This window comes from Cupressus sempervirens, chromosome 3 (assembly GCF_028749045.1).
Source record: "Cupressus sempervirens isolate cs-2001-9-10 chromosome 3, ASM2874904v1, whole genome shotgun sequence".
In the NCBI taxonomy this organism is placed as follows: Eukaryota; Viridiplantae; Streptophyta; class Pinopsida; order Cupressales; family Cupressaceae; genus Cupressus; species Cupressus sempervirens.
In genome coordinates, this window is record NC_143120.1 from 1,117,075,354 (window position 1) to 1,117,101,527 (window position 26,174).

The 26,174-nt window shown below is 38.0% G+C and overlaps 1 protein-coding gene across 3 annotated transcripts in view; it reads left to right on the plus strand.

Moving 5' to 3' along the window:
• Nucleotides 1–26,174, plus strand: part of LOC149570711 (uncharacterized) — a 277,096-nt gene that overhangs the window by 169,747 nt on the left and 81,175 nt on the right. For all 3 annotated transcript variants that reach the window (XM_089823243.1, XM_089823244.1, XM_089823242.1), the window contains 3 exons: nucleotides 14,729–14,840; nucleotides 15,074–15,192; nucleotides 15,271–15,430. In XM_089823243.1, the coding sequence (XP_089679369.1) occupies nucleotides 14,729–14,840; nucleotides 15,074–15,192; nucleotides 15,271–15,430 (391 nt within the window). The remainder of the gene's footprint in view (nucleotides 1–14,728; nucleotides 14,841–15,073; nucleotides 15,193–15,270; nucleotides 15,431–26,174) is intronic.

The window sequence follows — 26,174 nt, forward strand, 5'->3', positions numbered from 1 at the left end:
AACAAAAAAAATAAAATAAATGAGTTAAAGGTGCTGATGGAAAGTTGTTCTGAGTGTACATCCGAACATCGTCAAGAAGGTTTTCAAAGTGTCAAAAACTCCAGTTTGTGCTGATGTACAAAGGAAAATTCACGACAACTTGAGCGAGAAAAAATGGATCACATCAAGTTTCCACATGATAATGGACAATTCATCAAAGAGAGCTAGAGGTTGTCAAAAGACACAACACTATGGTTATCAACGTGAATGCAACAGTACAAGGTACAGGAACGCCCAATCCTGTTATCATCTAGGATTGCATCGTCAAGTACAAGGCCTTTCAGAATTGTTCTTTTCTCTTCCGTCTTCTTTCATGTTTGTAGTTGGAGAAGATGCATTACATGAAAAAGTGTAATTACATGTAATGCGAGTTACATGTGTATGTAAAAGATGTAATGTGAGTTGCACGTGCAGTTGCATGTAACCCTATATTTTCTCTTTTAGTTAGAGTTGGTTGAGTTGTTCTCACTTTTTCCTCCACCTTTTTCTCAACTCCTGTGCCTATATAAAGGAGTGCCCCCTCATTGTAAAAATTATCTTTTGTTGTATGCAAGAAAGGTCTGCCACATTTGTGCAAGCATAACTTTGATTGTGTAATATGAATTTGGGAGAAAAGTGAATAAAAGAAGCAATTGGATTCGAAGCTTTGACTGAAAGCAATTGTGATAGAACAAATTAGAAGCTTTGACTATAATTTGTGTCTATTGTCTTGATTCATGTTATTATTGTGTGTTCAATAAAAGAGCATAGAGAGTTAAGAAACAATTGAAGCCCGTGCTTTGACCAGGAACAATTGTGAAAATCCATAGCTAGAAGCTTTGTCTGTGACTTGTATTTTCATCTTAATTCGCAAAATAGTTAGATTGTTCTTACTTTTAGGAGTCTTTGTGCCCTAATTGTAAAACTTTTACTATATAAAAGTACGACCGGACTTAGAGACAAACCGGTATGTTTTAGCTAGCCTTTGAGTTAGTGAAGATTTATCGGTATCACTATTTCCAGCTCTTGATAGAAGTGTAGTTAGAGATTTACCTTGCCCATTATTCGTTCTACGAGTTAGAGATTTACCTTGCCCATATTCGTTCTACGAGTAAGTGGATCCTTTCTTGAAAGTTAAGAAGAAAGGATATTAGTAACACCTTGTTTAAGATCTCTCGACTTCTTACTTACCTTGAGTTGATCCAAGGAACAGTGAGAGGGGGGAGCCTTCCCTTTAAGGTAGGAGGACTTTGTCTCACACGCTGTGGCTGGTCATCCTATTTTGCGACTGAATTTTTACCCAAAACTATCGGTTGCAAAATATCCACCCAACACAATCAATCTGTACCAATTGATATAATGAATCTTTTTATTGAAGGCCTTTGTCAAGTCTTTTTCATTTTGCTTTTTGTCAAGCCTTTGATTTTTGAAACCTTCATCGTCCGTTCTTTGCTTTTGAGTTTGTGTTTGCTTGTTTTTAGTCTTTTGGTTTTGCTCAAGTCATGCCTTTCGTCTTTCCCTTCGATTCGGTCTAACCTAGAGTTCAATCGGAGTTGTCAGTCAAAAGATATGTCCATTTTAGTGCTTCAAAAGTGGACCTTTTGGGTGCAACAACATGAATTAAAAATATGATGTTATATTTTCAATTTGACTTTCACTTTTTGATAAATATAACTTATATTCACTTTTTGTTATGTTTTTAAGTTATTTTAACATTAAATTTTTAACTTAAAGTGACTATAGTGCACTCTATATTATAATTTTAAGTTGAGTTACTTTTTAATTTTTCACTTAAAATAACTATATAGCTATATAGTTTCAGTTTTATTTTTTGTTTTAAAAATCAAATGTTTATTTAAATGTTACTTTTAAATGATGTTTATATGTTATATTTCAAAATATGATAAATAAATATTGTTTATGGCCCATTTTGTAACATTTTTATAATTTTAAGTAAATTAAATGACTTTAAGTAATCAAAAGTGGACATTTTTCATGTCACTGCATATAAAGTTCAACTTGGTGGACCTTTTTGATGTCATTATATCAAAAAGTTATCATAAGTGGACCTTTTTGATGCTACTGTATCAAAAGTAAAGTTTTTATGCTTTTACATCTTAAAAGTGAGATGCATTTTAAAATATGTTTCTTCCCCCAAAAGGTTCGTTTTTGTCTATGAGCACATTTTAAAGTACGTAATGGCATCCAAAAAGTGTGATTTTGGAGAGATGCACATTTTAAAATGTGTAAGTGACCCAAAAAGGTCCCTTTTTTTATTAAAAAACATGTTTTAATATATGCATTGACCTTCCAAAAGTCCGTTTTTGAAGAACATGTTCTGACCCTCCAAAAACCCAATTTTGATCATAACTTGAGATTAACTTGATGATTTTGCATGAGATTTTCTCCAATAGGGTCGTTTTTGCTTGGCCATGGATTCTTCAACATTGAAAATGGATTTATCTTGCTTAAAAACAATTTTTCAAACTCCTTTGAAGGGTACATTTTTGGAAATCTTCAAATAAATCCATTTTGAGTGATTTAAATCACGTTCTTGCAAGGAAAAGAGGAGTTTTGGCATCTTCAATCATTTGCAATACATCTTGGCTCACATTTTTGCACTTAGAAGCCAAAAACAAGTTCATTTCGTGCCTTTTATGAATCACGTTTTTGCTAAAGATGCCTAGAAAATTGGGGTTTTTATCCACTTTTTTGCATTTTGATACATGTATATGCATTTTGGAAAGTTGATTTTGCATTCCCAAGTCAAAAAAGACTCAAAAATATGCATTTTTTGGCCAGGTTTTTGCAAAAACGGCCCAGATTTGTGCATAAAAAAGTCATGCTTTTGTTCAAAAAACTCGAAAAAAATGCATTTCCAGGCCATACTTTGATCAAGAGGGGTTGTTTTTGAGTTTTAAATGCATGATATTGTCTTTGGAGACCATGTATTTGGCACTTTGATGTCAAATTCGACCCTTCATTGCTCATTAATTTTTGTTAAATGCAAGTATGGAAAAAGTCAAAAAGTTGTTTGAAAATCCGGATTTGAGGAAGAATTGGCCTTCAAATTCTATGATTCTTTCTATTTTGGCTCTTTAACCTCCAAGTAAGTGGACATTTTCAAACTTGCTCATCAATTCATGCTTATCTTATTGTTTTCATGCATATTTTAGCTTGAAATTGCACATTTGTCCATATATATGCCTTGAAAAGTGCATTTTGCCTTTAAAAATGATAAAAACTCTCATTTTCACACTTTTGGAATTTCCTCAAACTCCAAATTCGAATTTAAGTGTTGAAGTGCATTGCATCTTGACATGTTTGAGTCTTTTGCCAGAGGCATGTGTTTGTTTTGTGCTTGTTTTTGTGCTTTGCGCTTGCTTGTCAGTTTTTTCTACTTTGGAAAAGTTATAAGTTCTTTCCGAAGAACTTGTTTTTGTTTCACTTCATGCGAAAACATCATCATGTTTCACTTCCATTTTCTATGTCACAACACATCGCATCTCATCCGACAAATGCAATTACATGTTTTCCATCTCATTCACCATCCACACATGCATGTAATCCCATTTTTTGCTTCCATTTTCATTCTCGCCTCTCCATATGCATTCACGTCTCCATGAGCAAATACATGTTTTTCCACTTCCCATGTCATTACATACTTTGCATCTCTTCCATTTGCACTTATATGTAAAAGCTTGTCCACTATCCACATTCGCATGTCATCTCACTTTTCATTCCTCATTACATGTTGCACTTACATGTAATCATTTTTCATGCAATAACGTCTTGAAGACCCTAAGTCACATTTTGGAAATCAACAATCTCCATTTGCATGCATTCCCATGCACCAAACACTTAAAAAAAAAAAGAGGTAAAGGTGCTGATGGAAAGTTGTTCCGAGTTTACATCTGGACATCATCAAGAAGGTTTTCAAAGTGTCAGAGAATCCAAAATGTGCCAATCTACAAAGAAGAATTCACGACAACTTGAGCGAGAAAAGCTACATTACATCAAGTTTCCACATGACAACGGAAAATTCATCAAAGTCAGAGGTTATCAAAAGATACAAGACCATGGTTATCAAGGTGAATGTAGCGGTACAAAGTGCAGTAACTCCTAATCTTGTTATCATCCGGGATAGCATCGCCAAGTACAAGGCCCTTTCAGAACAATCCCTAGGATTATTTCCTCTTCTGTCAAACTTCTTCTTCTTTTATGTTTGTAATTGAAGAGGATGTATTACATGAAGATGTGTAATTACATCTAATGTGAGTTACATGTGTATGTAAAACATGTAATGTGAGTTGCATGTGCAGTTGCATGTAACCTTATATTTTCTCTTTTAGTTAAACTAGGTCAAAGTTGGTTGAGTTGCTCCTAGTTTTTCCTCCATTTTTTTGTCAACTCTGTGCCTATATAAAAGAGTGCCCCCTCATTGTAAAAATCATCTTTTGTTGTATGCAAGAAAGCTCTGCCACATTTGTGCAAACATAACTTTGATTGTGTTGTATGAATTTGGGAAAAAAGTGAATAAAAGAAGCAATTGGATTCGAAGCTTTGATTGGAAGCCATTGTGATAGAGCAAATTAGAAGCTTTGACTGTAGTTTGTGCCTATTTTCTTGATTCATGTTATTATTGTGTGTTCAATTAAAAAACGTAGTGATTTAAGAAGCAACCGGAGCCAAAGCTTTGACTGAGAGCGGTTGTGGAAATATATAGCTAGAAGCTTTGTCTATGGCTTATACTTCTCTCTTAATTCGCAAAATAGTTAAGTTATTTTTACTTTTAGGAGTATTTGTGCCCTAGTTGTAAAGCTTTTCCATATAGAAGTATGATCGCACTTAGAGCCAAACCGGTACATTTTCAGCTAGTGTTTGAGTTAGTGAAGGTTTATCGGTATCACTATTTCTATCTCTTGATAGAAGTGTAGTTAGAGATTCACCCTCCCCATTGCTCGCTCCACGAGTAAGCGAATTCTTTCTTGAAAGTTAAGAAGAAAGGATATTGGTAACATCCATTTTATAAAATCTCTCGACTTCTTGCTTACCTTGAGTTGATCCAAGGAACGGTGAGAAGGGGGAGTCTTCCCTTTAAGGTAGGAGAGACTCTATCTCACACGCTGTGGCTGGTCATCCTATTTTGCTACTGGATTTTTACCCAGAACTGTTGGTTGCAAAATATCCACCCAACAGAAAATATATTGTACTATTTTGGGATTTTTTTTATCATTAAAAATGTGATATATTGAGAATTTGAATATTTGAGAAGAATTATCAAAAAATTTGTTGTAGAAGATACATCATTTTTTGTAATCAAGTGCATCATCGGTTGTAATTGACACTTATTTCTCAAGAAATATAATAATAAATATAAATATTTTTTGTGTGGATCCTATTTGAAGTGACAAGGAGAGTATTCATTTGTAGAGATCTCTCCTGAATCTTGTGTTAAGCATGTGGATCATTTGGCATATGTTTATAGAAAATATGACAGATAGTCTAATGTCTAATGTGTTTATTCCCATCTTTTAAGGAGATGATTTAATGTTCTTGATCAGGCGTACAAACTAATTTCGAGCTTTGGAGGTGGAGTATATAGACTGTAGGAGGAGAGGCAATCAAGCAGGAGGATAGACTATAGGTAGGAGGATGGATTGCAAGCAACAGGATAGAGCAAGCAGTAGGACAGACTACAAGCTGCACGGAGGATAGACTGCAAGAAATAGGATGGATTGCAAGCAGCGGGATTAACCAAGAAGCAAGATGGATTGCAAGCAACATGAAAAAATTTAAGCAGCAGGTAGGACCAAGCAGCAGGATGGACTGCAAGTAGCAGGAAGGATCGAGCAGTAGGACGGACCAAATCAGCAAGACGAACCAAGTAGTAGGAAGAAGAGGAAGTATGCAAGGGTGATCATACGATCTTGTCAGCATATGATAGTGGATGAGTGATGGGGTATAGTGAGATGATGGAGGAAGTACAAGGGGGAAGCTAGGCCTTACGAACTAGTAGCTGTACAAGAAACAAAAGTGGCGGAGAGGTGTGCGTACAACATAAGTGAGTGATCGTATGAACTATGTTCATATAGGAGGGAAGTGCAAAGGGTGTATAAAGGTTTAGACAAATGGAGTACGCTGATGGAAATGAGAGAGGGGTATAGAGAGAGAAGTGTATGAAGGAGATAGAGATGAGGGTGAAGGTTCAGGGAGAGTTGAGGCGTACAATGGAGGGGAAGAGGATGTCCTAGGGAAGAGCAGGTGGTGGCGTACAGTGGGAAAGTGCAGCTGGAGTGTACAGTGGAAGGAGATGGATGGTCGTACGGGGGAGGAGGTATAACTGGTGTTGCCGTACGGTCGAGAACCATGGTGCATATAGAGGAAGCTAGAGGTATGGAGCATGCAGGAGGTACATAAGTGTGGTTCTTGTATGCTAGCTTGCCAATACTTATAAAGAATCAAGAAACTTATGATTCACTCGTACCAAGAATTAACCAGACATAGCAAAGTTGTAACTTATTACCATAATGAAAATGATATTTGCCACAGAGAGATAATTTGGCATTGAAGAGTGAATAGTAGATAAACTTGAAAACAAGGATGGTGCTCAGACTTGCCAGGTCCAAGCGAAGTAATACAAGGATGGAATAGGGTGTGAGGGTTGAATCCCACGAAAGCCAAAATAGCCAAGTAGTGAAGATCTCTCACTTCCAGAATGGCAAACAACAACAGGAATTCGCAATACAAAGAAAATAATCCAAAGCACCTCCCAAAAATATCCTACATGCCAGTCATAGATACCCCTTCGGAGAAAACTATTGAGAGTTTACAAAAGAATGCCAACATTGCAAACACCTATAGATAATTAATAAAAATTAGGCCCCTTTTATTAAATAATTAAAGGTCCATTTTTATATTATTTAAATTTTGGGACCATTGATTATTTAAAGTATTTAATTAAAATTAGGGACATTACAAATCCTCCCCACCCAAAGATCGGTTGTCCTCAAGCAATCCGCAAACTCCAAGATCCCAAAACATGCATTGACATTGATAGCTACATCTGCTAAACTCTTGATGCTTCTTCAAGATCTCAGGTGCATAATTGGATTCAATCAAGATGAGTAGATCGCCACCAAGCCTCTGCTGCGCCTCTTTGATATAAATATTGCTATGTCTAAAAGCAACAAGATCCCATGGGAGCCAATCATAAAACACATTGATGCCCCAATCCAAAACCTTCATGAGATTATGCAAATCAACCTCTTGTGAAATCTCATAATTCAAATAAATCTTGTTGCTTCCATGAGGATGGTTGTATATCAAGACGGACACAATGCCTTCATTGGATTCATTGCACTCCAATCCAATTGGCACTGCTACAATACCCATACCAATCAATGTTGCACCATGCGAGATGACATTTCCACTGTGCCAATTAGCGTTGCCATGATGTCATGCAACACTTCCATCGTACTTGTACTAGTCGATAGCATGCTAGTCAATACTACGTCGAGCGACACTGCTATTGAACTTGTACCAGTCGATACTACCATGCCAAATGAGACTTCCATTATACTAGTCAATGCTTCCATGATGTCATTCGACACTGGGACCATACCCATGCTAGTCAATATTACCACTATGCCAATTGACACTTCCATTGTCCTAGTTTGCACTGCCATGATGCCAGACAACACCGCCATCATACCTATACCAGTCGACATTGCTACCATGCCAAATGACACTTTGAGTATACTAGTCGGTGCTACTAGGATATCAATTGACACTATTCCAGATGACGATTCCACTTTACCAATCAGTGCTATCATCGTACCGATGAAGATAAACTCTCCATAAAGCTTTCGTTGCTTCACTCTAATATAAACTTTGTTGTGTCTATAGTCTCCAGGATTGCAAAGAAGCTAGTCATGAACTACATCGATGTCCAAATCCACAACCTTCATGTAATCATTAATCTCCTTAAGAACCTCGCAACTCATATAGGTCCTATTGTTTTTATGAGGAAGCCCTTCACATGGAAAAATCACAATCATGCACAAATTAGGCACAACTGAAGGATAAACTCCATATTCAACCAAATGTAGTTGCTCCTACAAAGAATCATCAATAGAAGCTCTGCTTGTACAGCTTGTTCATTCTGAGGATCATTGATAGGGCTCGAATTTTCATTGAATTGATCGACGAGTGTTGGTTTGATGAATTTAGTGTAGGCGTCTTCTTCACTTTTTTTGTCATCTTGAAGTTTCAGGTGCTCTTCTCTTGTACAAATAGCAACAAAATCTTGCAAATCGTTTTGTGACTCTTCATTTTCCTCATTGCTCTGATTGCCATGACTTATTTCCTTAGCCTTGTGCAACTAAGATGTCAATTTTTCTTCACAATGCTTGAATATGTTATCGACCAATTTACATGTTGCAATAGAAGGAACACATGTAAGATTGTGAACTGCTCATAACATAGATGTGATAGGTTGGGATATTTGCTCTATCTCTTCAGTGCATGAAATCATAATGCTCTCCATAGCAACCAAAAACATAGTAACATGATACTCCTTGATGGTGACCAAAAGGGATGAAACATATCATGGATCAAATCTTCCAACCCTAGATCTAAGAGAAGGTTAATACTTTGACATTTGCACAATTATTCAATATTGTAAATCTCCCGCCAAAAATCACCACTAATGTCATCCAGACTCTGAAAGTTGTTAACGATCAAGTACAATACCTCTATTAAGGCGTCATCATAATACAGTTCTTGAGGAGCTGAGATTCTCAAAATTTCACTTAGACATGCTGCAACTACTAACTTGATTTCCTTGTCATGGTGTGTCAACAAGCTGGGTTGACTTAAAGTTGTCTTAATTAGAGCAAGGATCCTTTGAATAAAGCTTGATGATGACTGGTTCACCTGGCTCAAATGTACTTCTAACATGTCTAGAGGCAGGTCAATAGCATTACTGAGCTCCTTTCCTATCCTTTGTAATGCCTTCAATCACCACTCTCCATCGCTGGTGGGCACCATAGTGTGATTCGATCCCGAAATCTCTCAATCATCCCAACAAGCTGGCAAGATCACTAACTTTGATACCACTGTGATGTTCTCGATCAGGCATACAGACTCATTTTGAGCTTTGGAGGTGGAGTACATAGAGTCTACACTGCAAGATGATAGACTGTCAAGTAGGAGGATGGATTGCAAGTAGCAGGACAAACTTCAAGTAGTAGGATGGGCCAAGTAGCATGCAGTAGGATGGACTGCAAGCAATAGGACGAACTACAAGCAGCGGGATGGACCAACTAGTAGGACAAACTGCAAGCACCAGGGTGGACCAAGTAGCGGGATAGAGAGGGAGGTGAGATGATGGTTGTGCAAGGGTGACTGTACGATCTTGTTGGCATATGACACTGGATGAATGATGGGATATAGTGAGATGATGGAGGAAGTACAAGGGGGTAAGCTAGGCCGTATACAACGATAGCCGTCAAGAAATAGAAGTGGTGGAGAGGTGTGCGTACAAGAAAATTGAGAGGTTGTACGAACTATATTCGTACGGGAGGGAAGTGCAAGGGGTGTATGGAGGTTTAGACAAATGGTGGACGGTGGTGGAAATGAGAGGGTTACAGAGAGAGGAAGGCGTACGAAGGAGAGGGAGATGAGGGTAAAGGTGGAGGGAGAGTTGAGGCGTATGATGGAGGGGAAGAGGATGTCGTACAAAAGAGTGGTTGATGACATACGGTGGGGAAGTGCAACTAGAGCATATGGTGGAAGGAGATGGATGGTTGTATGGGGGATGAGGTACAATTGGTGTTGTTGTATAGTGGAGGAGCCTATTGCATACGGAGGAAGTTGGAGGTTTGGAGGATGCAGGAGGTACGAAAGCTTTGTGCTTGTATACTAACTTGCCAATACTTATAAAGAATCAAGAAACTTAACATTCACCTGTACAAGTAATGAACCAAACATAGAAAAGTTGTAACTTATTCCGTAATGAAAATTATTTTTGCCACAGAGAGATAATTTGTAGATAAGCTTGCAAACAAGGATGGTGCTCAAACTTGCTAGATCTAAGTGAAGTAATACAAGGATAGAATAGGGTTGGATCCCACCGAAGCTGAAATAACCAAGTAGGTAAGATCTCTCACTTCCAAAATGGCAAATAGAGAACTCCAACATGAATTCGCAGTACAAAGAGAACGATCCAAATCGCCTCCCAAAAACATCCTACATGTTGGTCATAAATACCCCTTTGGACAAAAATCTCAAGGGTTTACAAAAGAACGCTGACACGACAAACACTTATGGATAATTAATAAAAATTAGGCCCCTTTATTAAATAATTAAAGGTCCATTTTAATATTATTTAAATTTTGGGACCATTAATTATTTAAAGTATTTTATTAAAAATAGGGACATTAGAAATAATTTTACTTATTGGCACACTAGAATGCAAACTCTACTCAACTATAAGGATTTCTGGGAGATTATACAACATGGCTATGTTGAAATCATAGTGACAAGACTCGCCGTGAGTCGGGTGAGTCGTCCGAGTCAACGAATCGAGTTACCTCAGCCTGACTTAGTTGACACGCCTAGCTAACTCGGCTGACTTTCCTAACTCGACTTGGTGACTCGGCTGACTCGCTTCGTTGACTCGGCTGACTCATCTAACTCGTTTGATTTCTAATTTTCGTTTTCAAAATTTTCTTAATACATCTAAATTTTTTCTTTGTACTTCCGTAATTGATGTATGTTATGCATGTGATCAAATTAACTTCTATTTTATGATGTTATTGTGTCTTTAAGCTTTATTCAATAATGAGTGCATGAAATTAATTTAAATTCTAAAAAATCTCTAAATTTCAAAGGTTTTATCACTTTGCCAAGTCACAGGTGAGTCCGAGCTAGGTCATGAGTCGAATTATCCTTGCCGAGTCCGAGTTGGGTCCGAGTCTTGTTACTTTGGTTGAAATAGAAGATGTAAATGCAGGTTTTTGAATGGTTGACTTGCTATTTTGTTCTACCAAAATTTTAAAAGTGTCAAATGCAAAATACTATGCAGGTGATGTGATTTCACTTAAGAGCTTGTGCACTCACCTATTCTATATAAGGGGATTTGAGCCCATTTTCAGTCAAATTATATGAAAAGAATGTTTCCTATGCAATTGTCTCCAAATTGTTACATATTTTAACTCTTACGAATAAAATAATCAAGGGTCATTGGGTCCATTCAAAATTTGTTTGTTGAGTATTTTGTAAATTGATTTCCATTGAAGTAATGGAATAAATACTTTTTCACAAAATATTGGGGGTATGGGAATCAATGAGTATAATTGTATTGAATGCCATAACTAGGATATTTTATTGCAAGCTAGTAATGCTGATTGTTGATTGAGATATGTTTAATTACCGTTAGGAGACATTTACATGACTACTTGACTTTGTATGTCACATCCCCAAATTTTAATGTAATAATTAAATTAAATTAATTGGTCCTAGAATTTAAATAATATAATAAAAGGACCTTTAATTAGTTACTTTAATTAATAAATATGGGGCACAAGTTAATAATACTTGTATTTGTGGTACCGATTGATTTATTTATATCTCGGACCCATCTTTTATTTTATTTGTAGGTGTTGTCGTGTCAGCGTTACTTGTAAACCTTCAGGAAGTTTCTCCACAGGGGTATTTATGACCAATTGTAGGTAGTTGTTTAGTATGCAATTTGGATTATTTCTTTGTATTGTGAATTCCTATTGGAGTTCAGTATTGTTCACCATTTCGGAATTGAAAGATCTTCCCTATTTGGCTATTCCAGTTTTGTTGGGATTCAACCCTCACCCTATTTTGTCTCTGTATTACTTGGCTCGGATCTAGCAAATCAGAGCATCATTCTTGTTTGCAAGTATCTTTGTTTTGGAAGATATATATATATATATATATATATTTGTTCGTGTGTAGCAGTGTACAGTTTCGCTCATATTGATATTTCTGTGATTAATAAACAATTGCATTATCTCATTAAAGGTAGTTTGCCACCACCCTCCATACCCATCCCTTCATCCCTGCGTACGACTTTGGCAATCACCCTCTAACACATATCATTCCGTATCACCCTCCCCAACCATACAACCACCTAACCGTATGTTTGACATACTCTCTGCACCACCAATCAGTACATGTCAATCTTCATTTTTTCATCATTACCGTAGGGACACCCTCCTATTTCCACCAGACGGCTTGGCCATACGTCTTGCACACCCCGCTCTAATTACACAATAGCATACAATCTGCAGCATACCCTCTCTCTCCACCGTACAGCTCACAATTGTTATCATACACTACTCACTACTCCCTGGCCGTAAGCCATCAGGCATCTTTGACAACTTTACACCCACAGTACACCTGATTGTTGTAATTCCTCCTACCTACTGTGCGGCCTTTGGCATCCTTTCGTGTGACCTTCGGCTTCCTTCTGTGTGGCCTTCGACTCTCTTCAAAAATTGTCTCCGGGCAAAGATCTCCTTCGGGTCGAGATTGCCTCCGGATAGAGATTGCCTTCAGGCGGAGATTGCCGAGATCCCCTTAGGGAAGTTGTTGCCTTCGGGTTGAGATCCCCTTCGTGTCGAAAACCCCTTTGGGTCAAGATTGCCTTTGGGACGAGATCCCCTTCGGGTCGAGATTGCCTTTGGGTCAAGATTTCCTTCAAGCGGAATTCGCCTTTGCGACATTACATCGTAGGTAAGCATAGGCACCAAAAGAATAGACAAAAAAATTTCAGAGTTCAAGTCAATCTTTTGAAAGAACAAATCTCATGAATTTCATAAGTTATTGGTAGTTATCCAATGTTCTCATGTCTGGATCTTACTGTTTACAGGAAATTTAGTTAATTTCATCATTGTATCTTATGAATCCTTGTCAAAATGTATGAGATTTCTCTGCTTCAAGCTAAACTTGTTTACTATCTTTAAATACTGTTAAAAGGGAAACCCACCTAAGTCTATAGAGCCTAAAGTGCAGAGGGAATTATATTCCCTGTTTGCTGGCATATCTCTTGAAGTGTTGAGTACAGGAGATGGCTAATCTTTAGAAGATTTTGAGAATCAGCTGGAAGAACCAAAGAAAGAAAATTAATTCATGGTGGCAGTCTGTCTACATTCAGAGCTTAGATAGTTTATGATTTTCTTTTAAAGAAAACAATTTGAAGGTGCCTAGGTGATAAATGATTGAGGTAATGATAAGCCTATGCTGCAATTGAATTAGTAATTTTTTTCCCCAAAATTTGGGTAACAGGCTGGACAACCAATCAAATGGTGATAAATTGAGTAAATAATGGATTAGGTTAACTGTAGTGGCCACCACAGTCACAAAGACTGGTCTTTTCAACAAGGTAAAATCTGTTTTGGACAATAAAAATGGATCATTCAATGTGTTTTTTCAGTACCTTAATACTAATATCAATTGTCAGTTTAGAGAAGATGTACACTACAGGAAATATTTATCTGGAAGATTTCCCAGAAAATGATTGTTTAGATACTGATACGTCAGTTCTGTGTTTTGGAGAATATAAGGAGACATCCTCAGAAGTGCTAAAAATGCATTTTTGAAAGATATTGAGGATATAGACAAAAGTCATGGTTGATAACCACGATCACACAAATAATGCACATATTGGAAAGTTAGGGCTGCATGTTGTATGGCAGTACTGAATATACCAACAATGACTCGATGAATTGAAACACATCACACAGGAATGTTTGTCAGGAAACAGTCAGCTCAGAAGAAGCCTTTGTGATAATCCACCATAATATATTGGCATCACTAGAAATTAGAAATCCTCGTATGCCTGCAGACTTTGATAAAATAAACCAATCAGAGCAATCTCAGAATAATCTTTGATGCCTATCATCATTTATCAAGTTAATCATCAACTTGGTCTATCCAATTGTTCATATAAATCCATAAGATGGTGAAACAGAATGCAGAATGTTTTCAAGGATTAGACTGGTCAAATCTAATCGGAATGTAGTTTCAATACTGGAGAAGCCAGAGCCACAGTCTGAAAACAATATAGCATGGATTTCTAGAAATGTGTTTCTGAATGATAAGGCAAGTAACTGGAAGAGAAGATCTATAAGAAATGCTTCAGAAAGGTTGCAGTTAGAAAACACCAGAAACTTTTTTATTAATTCTGCAATATAATTATTGAAAAAGACTCAGAGCCTGGTTTATCATTTTCATTAAAAATTAAGGCAATCAAAACAATTTCATGTGGCACCGAAAAATGTTCCACACAACTCAGAAGTTGTGGAAAGTCCGTGTTTCTATAACTTGTCCCAGACTCATTTCTGGATGTTAAAAATTGGCATCTTCATCACTGCAATCATTAACTCATTGAAAAAAGAGAAAAACAGACATCTATTTTGGAAGAAGTAACAAGAAAACCACTTGTGCGGGAGTGTTGCAAATGTTTATTTTTACTCAATCATATTTAGAATTAATTCCATTTTTTTCAGGCCAGTCTAACAAGTTGCGTAAAGAAAGAATGATTTATGTATTTGAAGTTTTAACAAAATAGCATGAACTATTCTGATTAAGCTTTTGTTTTCTATTGAGTAGTTTTTAATTATGTTGTTTTTCATGATCGCATTATGTGATTTTGATGAGCTGTTCCATTCAGGTCACATATCACACTAGACTTTATGGATAACCCAAGAACCTACAAGTCATTCTATGTTCGCCCTTCTTTGGCAAGGGAGTCCACCTTTATTGCTGATCATGACAGAGTGCAGGTATGCATTACAAACCATTGGTTGCATAGGTGAAATAAGTATCCAAGATATACTTTTAAAATAAATATCCTTATTGCAATGATCATGATCTACATGTGAACATGTAACAGGATTAGCATTGATTGGAAATTTGTTGCACTATTCTATTAAATTAAGGATATTAGCTAAGGTGATGACTTCTTGTCTACAATGTGATTCTGTGCTTAGTTACTAAGAGATTTTCATTCATATAGGCTTGGCGAGATATTAATATGATGCTAGTTAATGTTGCTGATGGAAGCTTTTGGGGTGGTACATTGAATAATGAACTTGTGAATGCACCTTCTCCAGAAGATGTCACCAGGATCTTTAGGTATTTTCAGACCCTTAAACAGAACCACTGGATTTTCAAGATCTTAATGCCTTAAGGTTATCTCTTAAAATTGTTCAGAGAGAAGGCTCCAGATGTGCTTGATCTACTTCTTCGTGAGAACCCAAACTTTGCAGAAGACCTGTGGAAGCAGTCACCAATGAGAGGGGGTGGGGCAGTAACTCTCTCCCAGTTTCATCACAGAAACATTGTCTTGATTGGGGATGCAGCACATGGCATGGTATATATTTATGCATATTGAAAACAGAAGTACCTTTTGATAGTTTTCTAGTCTGTGCTAGCCTTTAAAGTGTAAATTAAAGCATTTTTATTTTAGTTTTAATCTAAACATATGATCATTCTTTCTGTTATACCTATAGAACAGTGGGGTACCCGGTAGATACACCCAAAATTGTAATTCAGTTTTGAAGGAAATGAATTGTATTGTTTGGATTTATGGATCAACTAGTGGGCCCTACTCAATCTCACTTTTGTAGTTGCTTTACACAGGTTATTTAATGAATAATAAAACCATATATATGGTTGTTGATCACTGAGTTAATAGATGAAATTGTTGAATTGCTTAATTATTAAATTAAGACCATCATCATTACTTAGGAACCTTCAAGTGTCTCATTCTATCTATGCTGAGATTTGATTGTTTTGCTGTTTTGGAAGTTCTGTAATTTTTTGTGTTTTCAAAGTATATACATTTTTGTAATTTTTAAATTGTATGATGACAATGATTTGAAATGCAAGTGAATAATTACAATTCAAACACCAGCTTTATTTTCTTTATCAACATTTGTCAGTAATTACAAATGCCGAGCAAGATAAACAAGCTTATTAAAAAATAAATAAAAAATTACAATTCAAGGGACATTGTAGATCCCAGACACACACCAGCCACCTGGGAATGGTAATGCTGGTCTGCACCAACAATGTCGGCCTCCAGTAAATGAAACGTGGGTCCAAAGATGTTTGATGCTGCCTCAGATACAAATTGCAGCCCACACAATGTTTCAGGTAGCTGCATATAATGATCCGTTCTGCACTACAATATCCCAATGCTGCTACAAGCAGTTGCAAAGATCCCCTATCAAACCTCATGTCCACTTTGGACTAACAATTTCCAGACTTAGCTTTGATCAAACATCGCAGAAATTCTTCCACAATGCATTCAGGCTCAGCAGATAAACAAGTATTATTTGCTGGCATAATTCCACCACCTTAGAGTGCACAAACTTGAAAGGAATTCACAATTCCTCCAGCATCCACACTTTCAAACCCTCATATTTCGTCAACTCACAATAACAAAATGCAAAGCTCATAGAATGGTTCGAACTTTGCAAGAGGTTGTATTTATAACTTAAATTCAAAGTTTCTTCATGACACCAATCGACTAAGGCTTGTTAGAAACTAAAGTCTGCCAAGTTAAGTGGTGGGGAGGGGGTACGGGTGGAGGGGGATGTGTGAATCAGTTATGTAATTCTCAACAACTTTATTAATTCTGAAACATGTAAACAATAGATGCAACAACCATAGAAAGATAACCATGCACAATAACACCAAATATGTTAACTAGGGAAACCCTTGATCAAACACGAAACCCCGGTGGGAATGATGCCCGCAAGATGATGTACTAATATAAGAGTTCCTTGTGAAAGGATAGACCTTGTTAGAAGTCAATGAAATACAATCAGTACATATGAGTCCTTGTTAGAAGACTTTGAATCCCTGTTGGGAGTTGTGACTGTCAACCATTGATGTAAAAATCGCCCGAGGAGATTAATCACCTAGGCCTGAAAAAGTTTAATCGGGAAAAATCGGCAAAAAATTGGGGAAAAAATCGAGAACTCAAAAACCACTAAATTTTAATAAAAAAATGCGATTTTTTTACAGAATTCAATGTTTTTTTGCATCTAATGACTTAATTACTAACAATACATAAGAAACAATCATGTTTAGATATATATCAACGCAAAAAGAGTTATTAATCAGTAAATTACTAACAAGTAAGTAGTGACAAGTTGTAAATTACTAACAACTAACAAGTTCACAACACATGAGAAGTTGTATTCTCATAAATAAAGTGTCAAATGTAAAGAGTTCAAATAAGCACATCAACATGACTACAAATAAGTACAAATGTCAAATACAGGACTATATCTTCCTCTTCCCAATCGCTTTACTAGCGAGTGCGGGAGAGGGTAAAGCTCTAGAACTAGAACCCCACAGGGTCTGTGCCTGTGTCTGTGCCAATGCAAGAGATGGTGTAGCTATAGAACTAGATGTCGGTAGCTCCACATTCACTGCGCGCAAGTTGTCAAGGTCCTCTGCAGTAAGCTCAATGTCATCATCCTCATCATTGCCCTCCTCGATGTCATCCAAATCGATGTCATATCCAGTTCCACCCCCTTTCTCCTCCACAGCCTCCTCTGCGGCCTCCCTCTCCAAATTGGAGATGTCCTCTTGTGTAAATAAGGGAGCCTACTCCTGTGCCATCCAATCATAATAAGGATCTATCTCATCCAAATCGATTGGCCCAGGAGGATCTTTTTGTGCCCTTTTCATGCACAATTTAAGATTATATTGCACATAGACTATGTCATTCATCCTCTTTTGGGACAACCTGTTTCTCTTTTTTGTGTGGATGGCCTCAAACAAACTCCAGTTGCGCTCACAATGCGATGCGCTGCAAGGCTGTGATAGGATTCTGAGAGCAAATTTTGCAAGATTTGGAGTGCTTGCACCCCAAGTGGTCCACCAAGCCACTGCATCACAAAAATTGTACAAGTTAGAAAATACTAATAGACAACAAAAAGTGAAACATAAATGTTAATTTAGCATTTGAGATTCAGAAGTTTGCAAATGTATTACCTGGGGTTTGTGTAAGCCTTGCTCTCTTGCAGAGAGGAGTGGAGAACACCTTGCCCCCTGCTGAAGTGAAGATCTCTTGCTCAGCGATGATTTTATCTCTTGTTTCCTCGCTGGTTACCATCTTTTGGACGCACTCACTTAGGCCTCTGATGGCCTCTCCATCAGGATCTGCATATGTACCATCAGCCCTAAAACCAAAAACCAAAAACAAATAAGTATTGCAATTTTAGTACACACCCAACACCCTACGAAAGAAAAATGAACTCAAGTCTTCGTTAACTTAAATTTGAGTAAGAATGAGCTTACAATATACCTAAAACGTGGGTCGAGGAAATATCCTGCGACATGAATGGGTTGGTGGAGCTGATTATTCCACCCTCTATCAATGATCTGCCAAATGGGTTCATATTTGATGCTTTCCCCCTTGTAGTAATTTTTGACAGATTCTTTGGCCTCATATAGTTCACCCATTGGCGTTTTGTCTCCATCAACCAAACGCAGAACTCTGACTAAAGGCTCAAACACCTGCAATATAAATTTGAAATTAGTTGACAAGTTACAAAATTATTATTTACTTGAGTTACAAACTTAGTATGTTATAAAGTTGTAAAGTGTAAACTAAAACTTAAAGTTTTGTAGTTACCTTTACTATTTCATCGGCCTTATCTGCAAAATATTTATCAAACACAATCCGCACAACATTCTCTCCTTCATTATTCTTTGAAAATGTGGAATCAAGCCATTTTTTGGAAACAAACATTTGCTTCAAAGAAACCAAATTATCGAGAATGCTTTGCAATGTCAAGAAAATCGTTGCAAACCTTGTGACGGCAAGCCTGACAATTTCTTTGCCATAAGTGTGCTCTCTCATCAGGCTAAGGACCCATGGGTGATTGTATATGTATTTTGTCACCCACCTTGCATCCTCCACAATTGGAGTGACCCACTCAAGTTTGCCCATGTCCTCCAAAAGAAGGTCAAGGACATGTGCTGCACACGGGGTCCAAGAGAGAGTGGGGTGCCTCTGTTGTAGGAGTTTTCCTGCCAATTGTAAAAGCAAATACTAATTAGTTTCCAACTTTTCAAAAATATCAAACTATTAAAAATTCTTGTTGTGAAATTCACAATGCACATGCAACATAAAATTACGGTTTACCTGCTGATACATATGTAGCAGCATTGTCTGTGATGATTTGCACCACATTTTCAATGCCAATCTCTAAGACCATGTTCTCCAACATCAATGCCAATGACTAAGCATTTTTTACCTTGCTGGAGGCATCGATTGATTTCAGGAACACCACATTATCATTACAACAGGCCAAAAAATTAATTATGGTCCTGCTCTTCCCATCTATCCACCTGTCAGAAAGAATGGTGCAACCAAATTTTGTCCATTCTTGTTTCTGTTCCTCAACAAATGCTTTGGCCCTCTCAACAACAGTTCCAATAAGCCTACAAAAACAAAATTTAGTTATGTCTTAGATTCTTAGTAATTTTAAATTGATTTAGACTTTAGTAATCAACATTCTAATTTCTAGATAATTTAATTAAAATTTAGAACTAAGTAAAAAGTTAAAAATTAAAAGGAAATCGAGTGTAATAAAATTATTCGCTTACTTGCCACCCAACACAAAACAAGAAGGGGACTTGTACCTCTTTCTTGCAACTCTCAACCCTGTGGCCTGAAGCCTCCCAATAGGGACTGTCAACAACACTAATAGGAAGGTTGTTGAAAACCCAAAAATCTGCTAGTGCATTGTCCACCTGGTCATGGACCTCCTTATTCCATCTAGTGGCCTCTAATGAAGGTTGTGCACTAGGTGTGTGCCTCGACACAAAATAGCTCCATATCCCAGAAGCACCTGCTGGTCCTGATGTTGCAGAAGTGCTAGGTGTAGGAGTGGGAGTGGGAGCGGAACTCATGAAAGAAAAACCACCCTGTTTGCGGACATGCGGCCCACAATAAGAGCCGGCCATGCTCTCAATGGCTGCCTCCTCCTGAACATCAACGAAACTGCCCTGGGTCTCTACTATCGCTGCCTTGACATGCAATTTATTCTACTCTCTTTGCAATTATTTTTGCTCTCCAGCTGCGAGCAAGGCATTTGCAAACCTTTTTATTTCTTCTGTTGTACTCTCACAAGGATTCGTATCATGTTTTGAGATCCCTGCGATGTGATATTTGAACTGGTAAATGCCCCCGGATATTACTTTTTCACATCGAATGCAAATCACTTTGGTTGGTTCATCGGGTGCTTCATAGGCATATTTCCATGCCTGATCTCTCGCATTCTTTGGCCTGGTGCCAATGTAGCCTGAAGGGCATGAAGTCAATGGCCATTTGTCTTCCATTTAAAACTGTTGTGGGCTACCTTACGCATACAAATTTAAAAAAAAAACTATAAATAAATTATAACAAGATCAAAGTTAATAGTTAAATAAAGAATTCAAGCAACATTCCAATAACAGTGCCAATAAATTGAAATCCAAATAACATTCAAACAAACTAGCTCCTAGGGTTTCAAATTTTTCAAAAAAGTGCAAATTTCTAACATAAATTCGATCTAGAATGGAAAAAAATGCAAATGAATGCATTTAATCTTGCTTACATTCATCAAATGCATTCTTAACTAATTAGGAATGTATTTTTATCCATTTACATGCAAGAAAAAAGAATACAATCTCTTGCAAAAATAAAAAACAAAGATTCAAATCACTTACCTAGTAACGAAGAAATCGAATCAAAAGGCCTCCAAATGCACTCAATTTTGCCTCTTGCTTGCCAAGAACTCCTCCTCTATCCTCTCCTCTCCAAAATGCCCTAAGCAATTTAAAAACCGAATGAAAAAAATATGTTTTTTCGTCACTTTATGTGACTGCCGGGCGCGGGTGATTTTTTTCCAAGAAATTGCAATTTTTAGGCGATTAATCGACTATTAATCTGTGATTTTTTTGAAAAAATCTTCAAAAAAAAATGTGATTTTTGGGGCGACTAATTTGTCGGCCCCAAAAAATCGCGATTTTTTCTAGTATTGCCGATTAATCGGCGATACATCTATGGTGTCAACCTTGTTAGGAGTTGAAAAGAGGACAACTGAACCCACTATCGAAATAGCCTGAGAAGCAGCCTTCACTAGACGATCTTCTGGACAAGCATATTAAAGATCTTTGAACTGGCTAAACTACAACTCCTTTGCTAGTATAGTTCCTTTGAAGCTCACAGTATATCCTAAAAACAAGTCCTAAAACAAATATTGAGTCGACCTTGAGGCTTTCCCAATTTACAATAATAATATAGGACATCCTTAAGATATTACATTACAATTATACTCCTTCTCAAAGATATTTTTAATTGTCGGCTTACAGGAAACATCTTTTGAACAGTCTTCACTAAACCTCACAGAATGAAAAATTGTTTTTGTCGTCTGGAACAAAGCATCTTCAACATGTCACTCACCTTCCTCTAAGCTAGCTTAATTAGATGACTTCTATGTTAAAAGATATAATCAATTTACCAGTAACCACTTTTCAGAAACTCTCTCTGAAAGCTACCTTCAGAAAACATCACAGAACTTTGTCATATCTCCATATTTTTGTCTACTCACTTAACCGTAGAATCTATAAGCATCTCTGAACATATGTCTAGGAGCCTACATCCCAACTCGTTGATCGTTAACCGCACCAAACAATTCTTCCTCTATAACTTTGGTAATCTTCATAGCATAAGGTGTATGTTGACATCAATGAAAAAAACTATCATGAATGCAACACGTAAGCTTTGAATTATGTCTCCAACCGTGCTAACATACTCCCCCATAAGAATATCATTAGCATTTATGATAACAATCTCCCCCTTTGGCATTGATGGCAACATAGATGAAAAACATCTAAGTACCATGAATGCCAAATATGTTTCTTCCTCATCTGCCTTTACTTTTCCTTTCACGCTGCTCATGAATGTAAACATACATCTCTATCTTAGATAGGGTGTAAAGAGTTTTACATGTTCAAAACACAACCATACAGTACATCAAATAATTAGTATGCACAAAGGAGTTAATCTCCCCCATGCATAAGGATACTCTTTCGACCATGCCTTCTCCCACAATCCTACCTTCTTCCGCAACCTTGTCTTCTCCCATGACTAGCGATCATGCCCTCTCCTATGCTCGTGGTCGTCGCTAGTTCTCCAACGACCATTCTGCTCGTGTTCAAGCTCCTTCCTGCCGACGACCGTGTGCCCTCTTCTGTCTCGCTTGAGCTCGAGTTTCGTTTCTTTTCTTTTCTTTTCAACTGTGGTGGATGTTGCAGGGATTTTTGACCAATTTGTTATCTAGTTTTGCGACTGCTGTGGGTTGGTGGGTGTTGTTTTGTGGTTTTACACTGGTTCGACAACATGAGGGTGCTCATTTCTTTACTTCCTCCTCTTCGTCAGATGTGTGCCCTTGCTGTGTGTGGGTTTCTTTGTTCTTGGTGTTGCATCTGTGTTGCTATGTTTGCTTGTTGGGATGGATTTGGTTGCTTTGACGCCTGTTCCAAGGTTGTTTGAGTGGGTATTTATGGGGCCTTAATGGTTGGGGTTTTTGTCACATTTGTTGTGGGGAACACATTTTCTGCCATGTTTTCCTGGTCTATGATCTACAGACTTTGATGACTTTCATTTTTTACTGGTCTTTTGCTCTTTTGGCTATGGAAGACAGTGGTGATTCCTGCTCTACTCAAGGCCAGCAAATCCTCACATATCAAAGGTTGTGTGACAGAATTTCCAAACTGGAAATGGACAATATGTAGGTGAGGGAGCAGGTTGTTTCCTTAACGGACACCATTTCTGAACTTAAGAGTGCCACAACTGCCAATTCAACTTTGTTACAAAGTTTCTCAGGTACTTCACCACTTAGACAACAGGATTGCAAACCAGTATCCGTTTCATTATCACACAACTAGAGGAATTTGATGCCATCACGGAACAACAATCCATTATTGCAGCTAAGCACTCTACTCTTGTGTTGGAAATAGAATAGAAAGTTAAGTCATGGGCCTCCCTTTGTAGTAACAGGGACACTGCACCTCTTGCTAGTATTGATAAAATGGTGCAAGGTAAGATCGAAGATGAGAGGGTGAGACGGGTTTGTGAGCTCAACCTGTGAGTTCGTGGACTCCCTCCCACTCTTGATCCTCTCGTAGTTGGATGCACTTTCCTCTGCAATCATCTTGGTCTTACTGATATCACATTGGATAGATGATGGGTTGGACATGGTGACATCCTATTTATCAGATTCTTTTCACTTGCAAACAGGCTCCAAGCTCCCTGAGCTAAGAGGAAGTTTTTTTTCTCTACCTTCCAAGATTTTCTTAGATGAAGATCTCACGAAGACTCAGGTTATAAAGCTGAAACACGCTCATGGGATTGTCGTGGATGCGAGGAAAGCCGGTAAATGGGCAATTATCAGGAATCTGAAAGCAGTTATTAGAGATTCCCCTCCTAGTGGGTGGGAAGAGAGGCAGCCCCCAAGGTCAAATGATGGTCCCACCAACAGTCGGACAAGAGGGAGACCCCCTCTTGCTCCCTTCTTGTAAACTACTGGAATGGCAATGGGTCTCTTTGGTCGTTGCCTGGCCTTTTATGTAATGTTGTAGGATCCGCATATATTCTCGTCATTACAGAGACTCATGAGAGTCTTGTATGTCCTCATACGAGTGTTATTGGCTATTAGTGGTTATCTATATGTAGAGAGGAGGTTCGTGCTTCTGGTGGTGTACATGGCTTGGGTGGCGTGGCTTGTTTGATCAAGGAGGATATTTTCAGCAACACTTCTATAGTTCACTCGGATACGTTTGCCAAATTTATGTGGGTCCGCATTGACCGTAAATGTCACCATTAGAGAGATCTTTTCTTAGCTGCTTGCTATTTCTTGCTAGCTTCCTCCCACTATGCTATTCATGGTACCAAGGACGGAGACCGTATCTCAATCTTCATGAGACTATTTCTCAATTTGCTGCTCTTGGTGACATTATTATTCTTGAGGATTTTAATGTGAGAACCAGGGAACTCTAGACTCCGCTTTTTGATCATAGCTCAGACCCCATCTACTCCATTGGGATTGATCTGACTTCCCTTGGACTTCAGCAACACTCTAAGGATGCTCTTGAGCCATTATCTATGTATGGTACACATCTGTTGCGGTTTTGTGTCTTTTGCTCTGGTAATCTTGAACGGCCTTTCCTGCTTCCCTAGTTCAGAGTTCTTCACTTGTTGGCCCCATGGTGGGGGTGCTAGTGTCATTGATTATGTCCTTGCCTATCCCTCTTTTATTTCTTGCATTCACAATATCACCATTTTGCGCCTTTCTCTTGCGGACCATGCTCTCCTCAATATTCACCTTTGCCTTTCCCCTTGTCTCTCGCCCACTTTCTCGGCCTCTCATCCTTCCTCTGTCACTGTGTAATGATCCATTTCACTTTGCCAATTGAGATGACTGTATGTTAGTGTCTAATGGCTGTAAACCCGTTGTACAAAAACAATGGAATGGCACTAGGAATGGCCGCACGATATCGGCAATATGGTTATACGATATTGGGGAGTGATGTACGTACAATGGAATACTGATGTCGTATGGTGGGAATCCGTACGGGGTGTGTGATGCCGTATGGTGGGAAGCTGTACGGGGTGTCTAAGATGCCTTACAGAAGGCTGTACGATGCAAGGGTGGAGGGACACAAAGGCCGAGGTTGTACGGTGAATGCAGAACACAGCCGTATAGTTGATACTAGAGGGTCAAGAGAAGGCCGTACAATGTGATTTCAGAGAGTTATACAGTGTGTGGTGGGCGTATGGTATAGGGCTGCTTTCAACGATGTTATATGGATGAAATTGGTTGTTAGAAAATGATTGAATACAATCAAGATAAAACTTGAACAAGAAATAGAAAGTAAACACAAACATTCAATTAATATTCGCATTATGATGGTGCTCCGATTTGCCAATTCCGAGCGGTGTATTACAAGCGACAGAATAGGGTGAGGGTTGAATCCCATTAAAAGCAGAATAACTAAGTAGAGAAGATCTTTCACTTCCAAAATGGTGAACAACAGAGAATCCCAACTGGAATTCATAGTACAAAGAAATAATCCAAAATGCATACCTAAAGACTACCTACAAGATTTGCTTAAATACCTGTCGAGAAAACTTTCCGAGGGTGTACAAAGATAGTCGATGATGACACTAACTACGTAAACAAAAAAAAAATGGGTCTGAGATATATTAAATCAATCAGCCCATTAACAATAGTTTAATAAATGATTTATTTTATAACGAGAACATTACAGTCCTGTCCCAAATTTTGCTTGTCCTCAAGCAAATACAATGCCAAGTGCTGGAGAATGCGTTTGCCTTCCCACGTCGTGTCTTCCAATGGCAAGTGTTTCCAATGCACCAAATATTCCTTCACCGTACGGTTCAGCAAGGTCTTCTCATGTACTATGATGATCTCAGTTGGTTCCAATATGATCTTTCCTTCTTCATTGAGTGATGGAAGGTTTGTGGCTACCATGACGTTCTGACCCATGGCCTTATTCAGGTTTGAAACATGAAAGACGTTATAAATACGGCTTCCTTCTAGAAGTTCCAGCTTGTAAGTGACTTCACCAATGCGACGAACTACGTGATAGGGGCCATAAAATCGTGGCTTCAATTTTCCTTTTCCATTTTCCTTCAATGAGGATTGTTGATATGGCTAGAGCTTAAGATAAACCAAGTCCCCTACTTCAAAGCTCCTCTCCATTCAGTATCTGTCGACGTACATCTTCTGTTGATTTTGTGCCCGTTGTAAGTTTTCCTTCATGTATAGCAGGATGTCCTATCCCTCCTAAAGCCAATCCCTCGCCCTTGGTGCACGACTGTCTCCCAGTGCTATGTCGATGAAATTGAGGGAGTCGTACCCATATACAACTTTGAATGGTGCCATCCCGATGGACATGTGATACGTGGTATTGTAGCAGTATTCTCCTAGGTGTATCCACTTGATCCATGCCCGTTGTTGTGTCGAAACATAGTTTCGAAGGTAACCTTCCAGCCACTTGTTCACAATCTCCATTTGTCCATC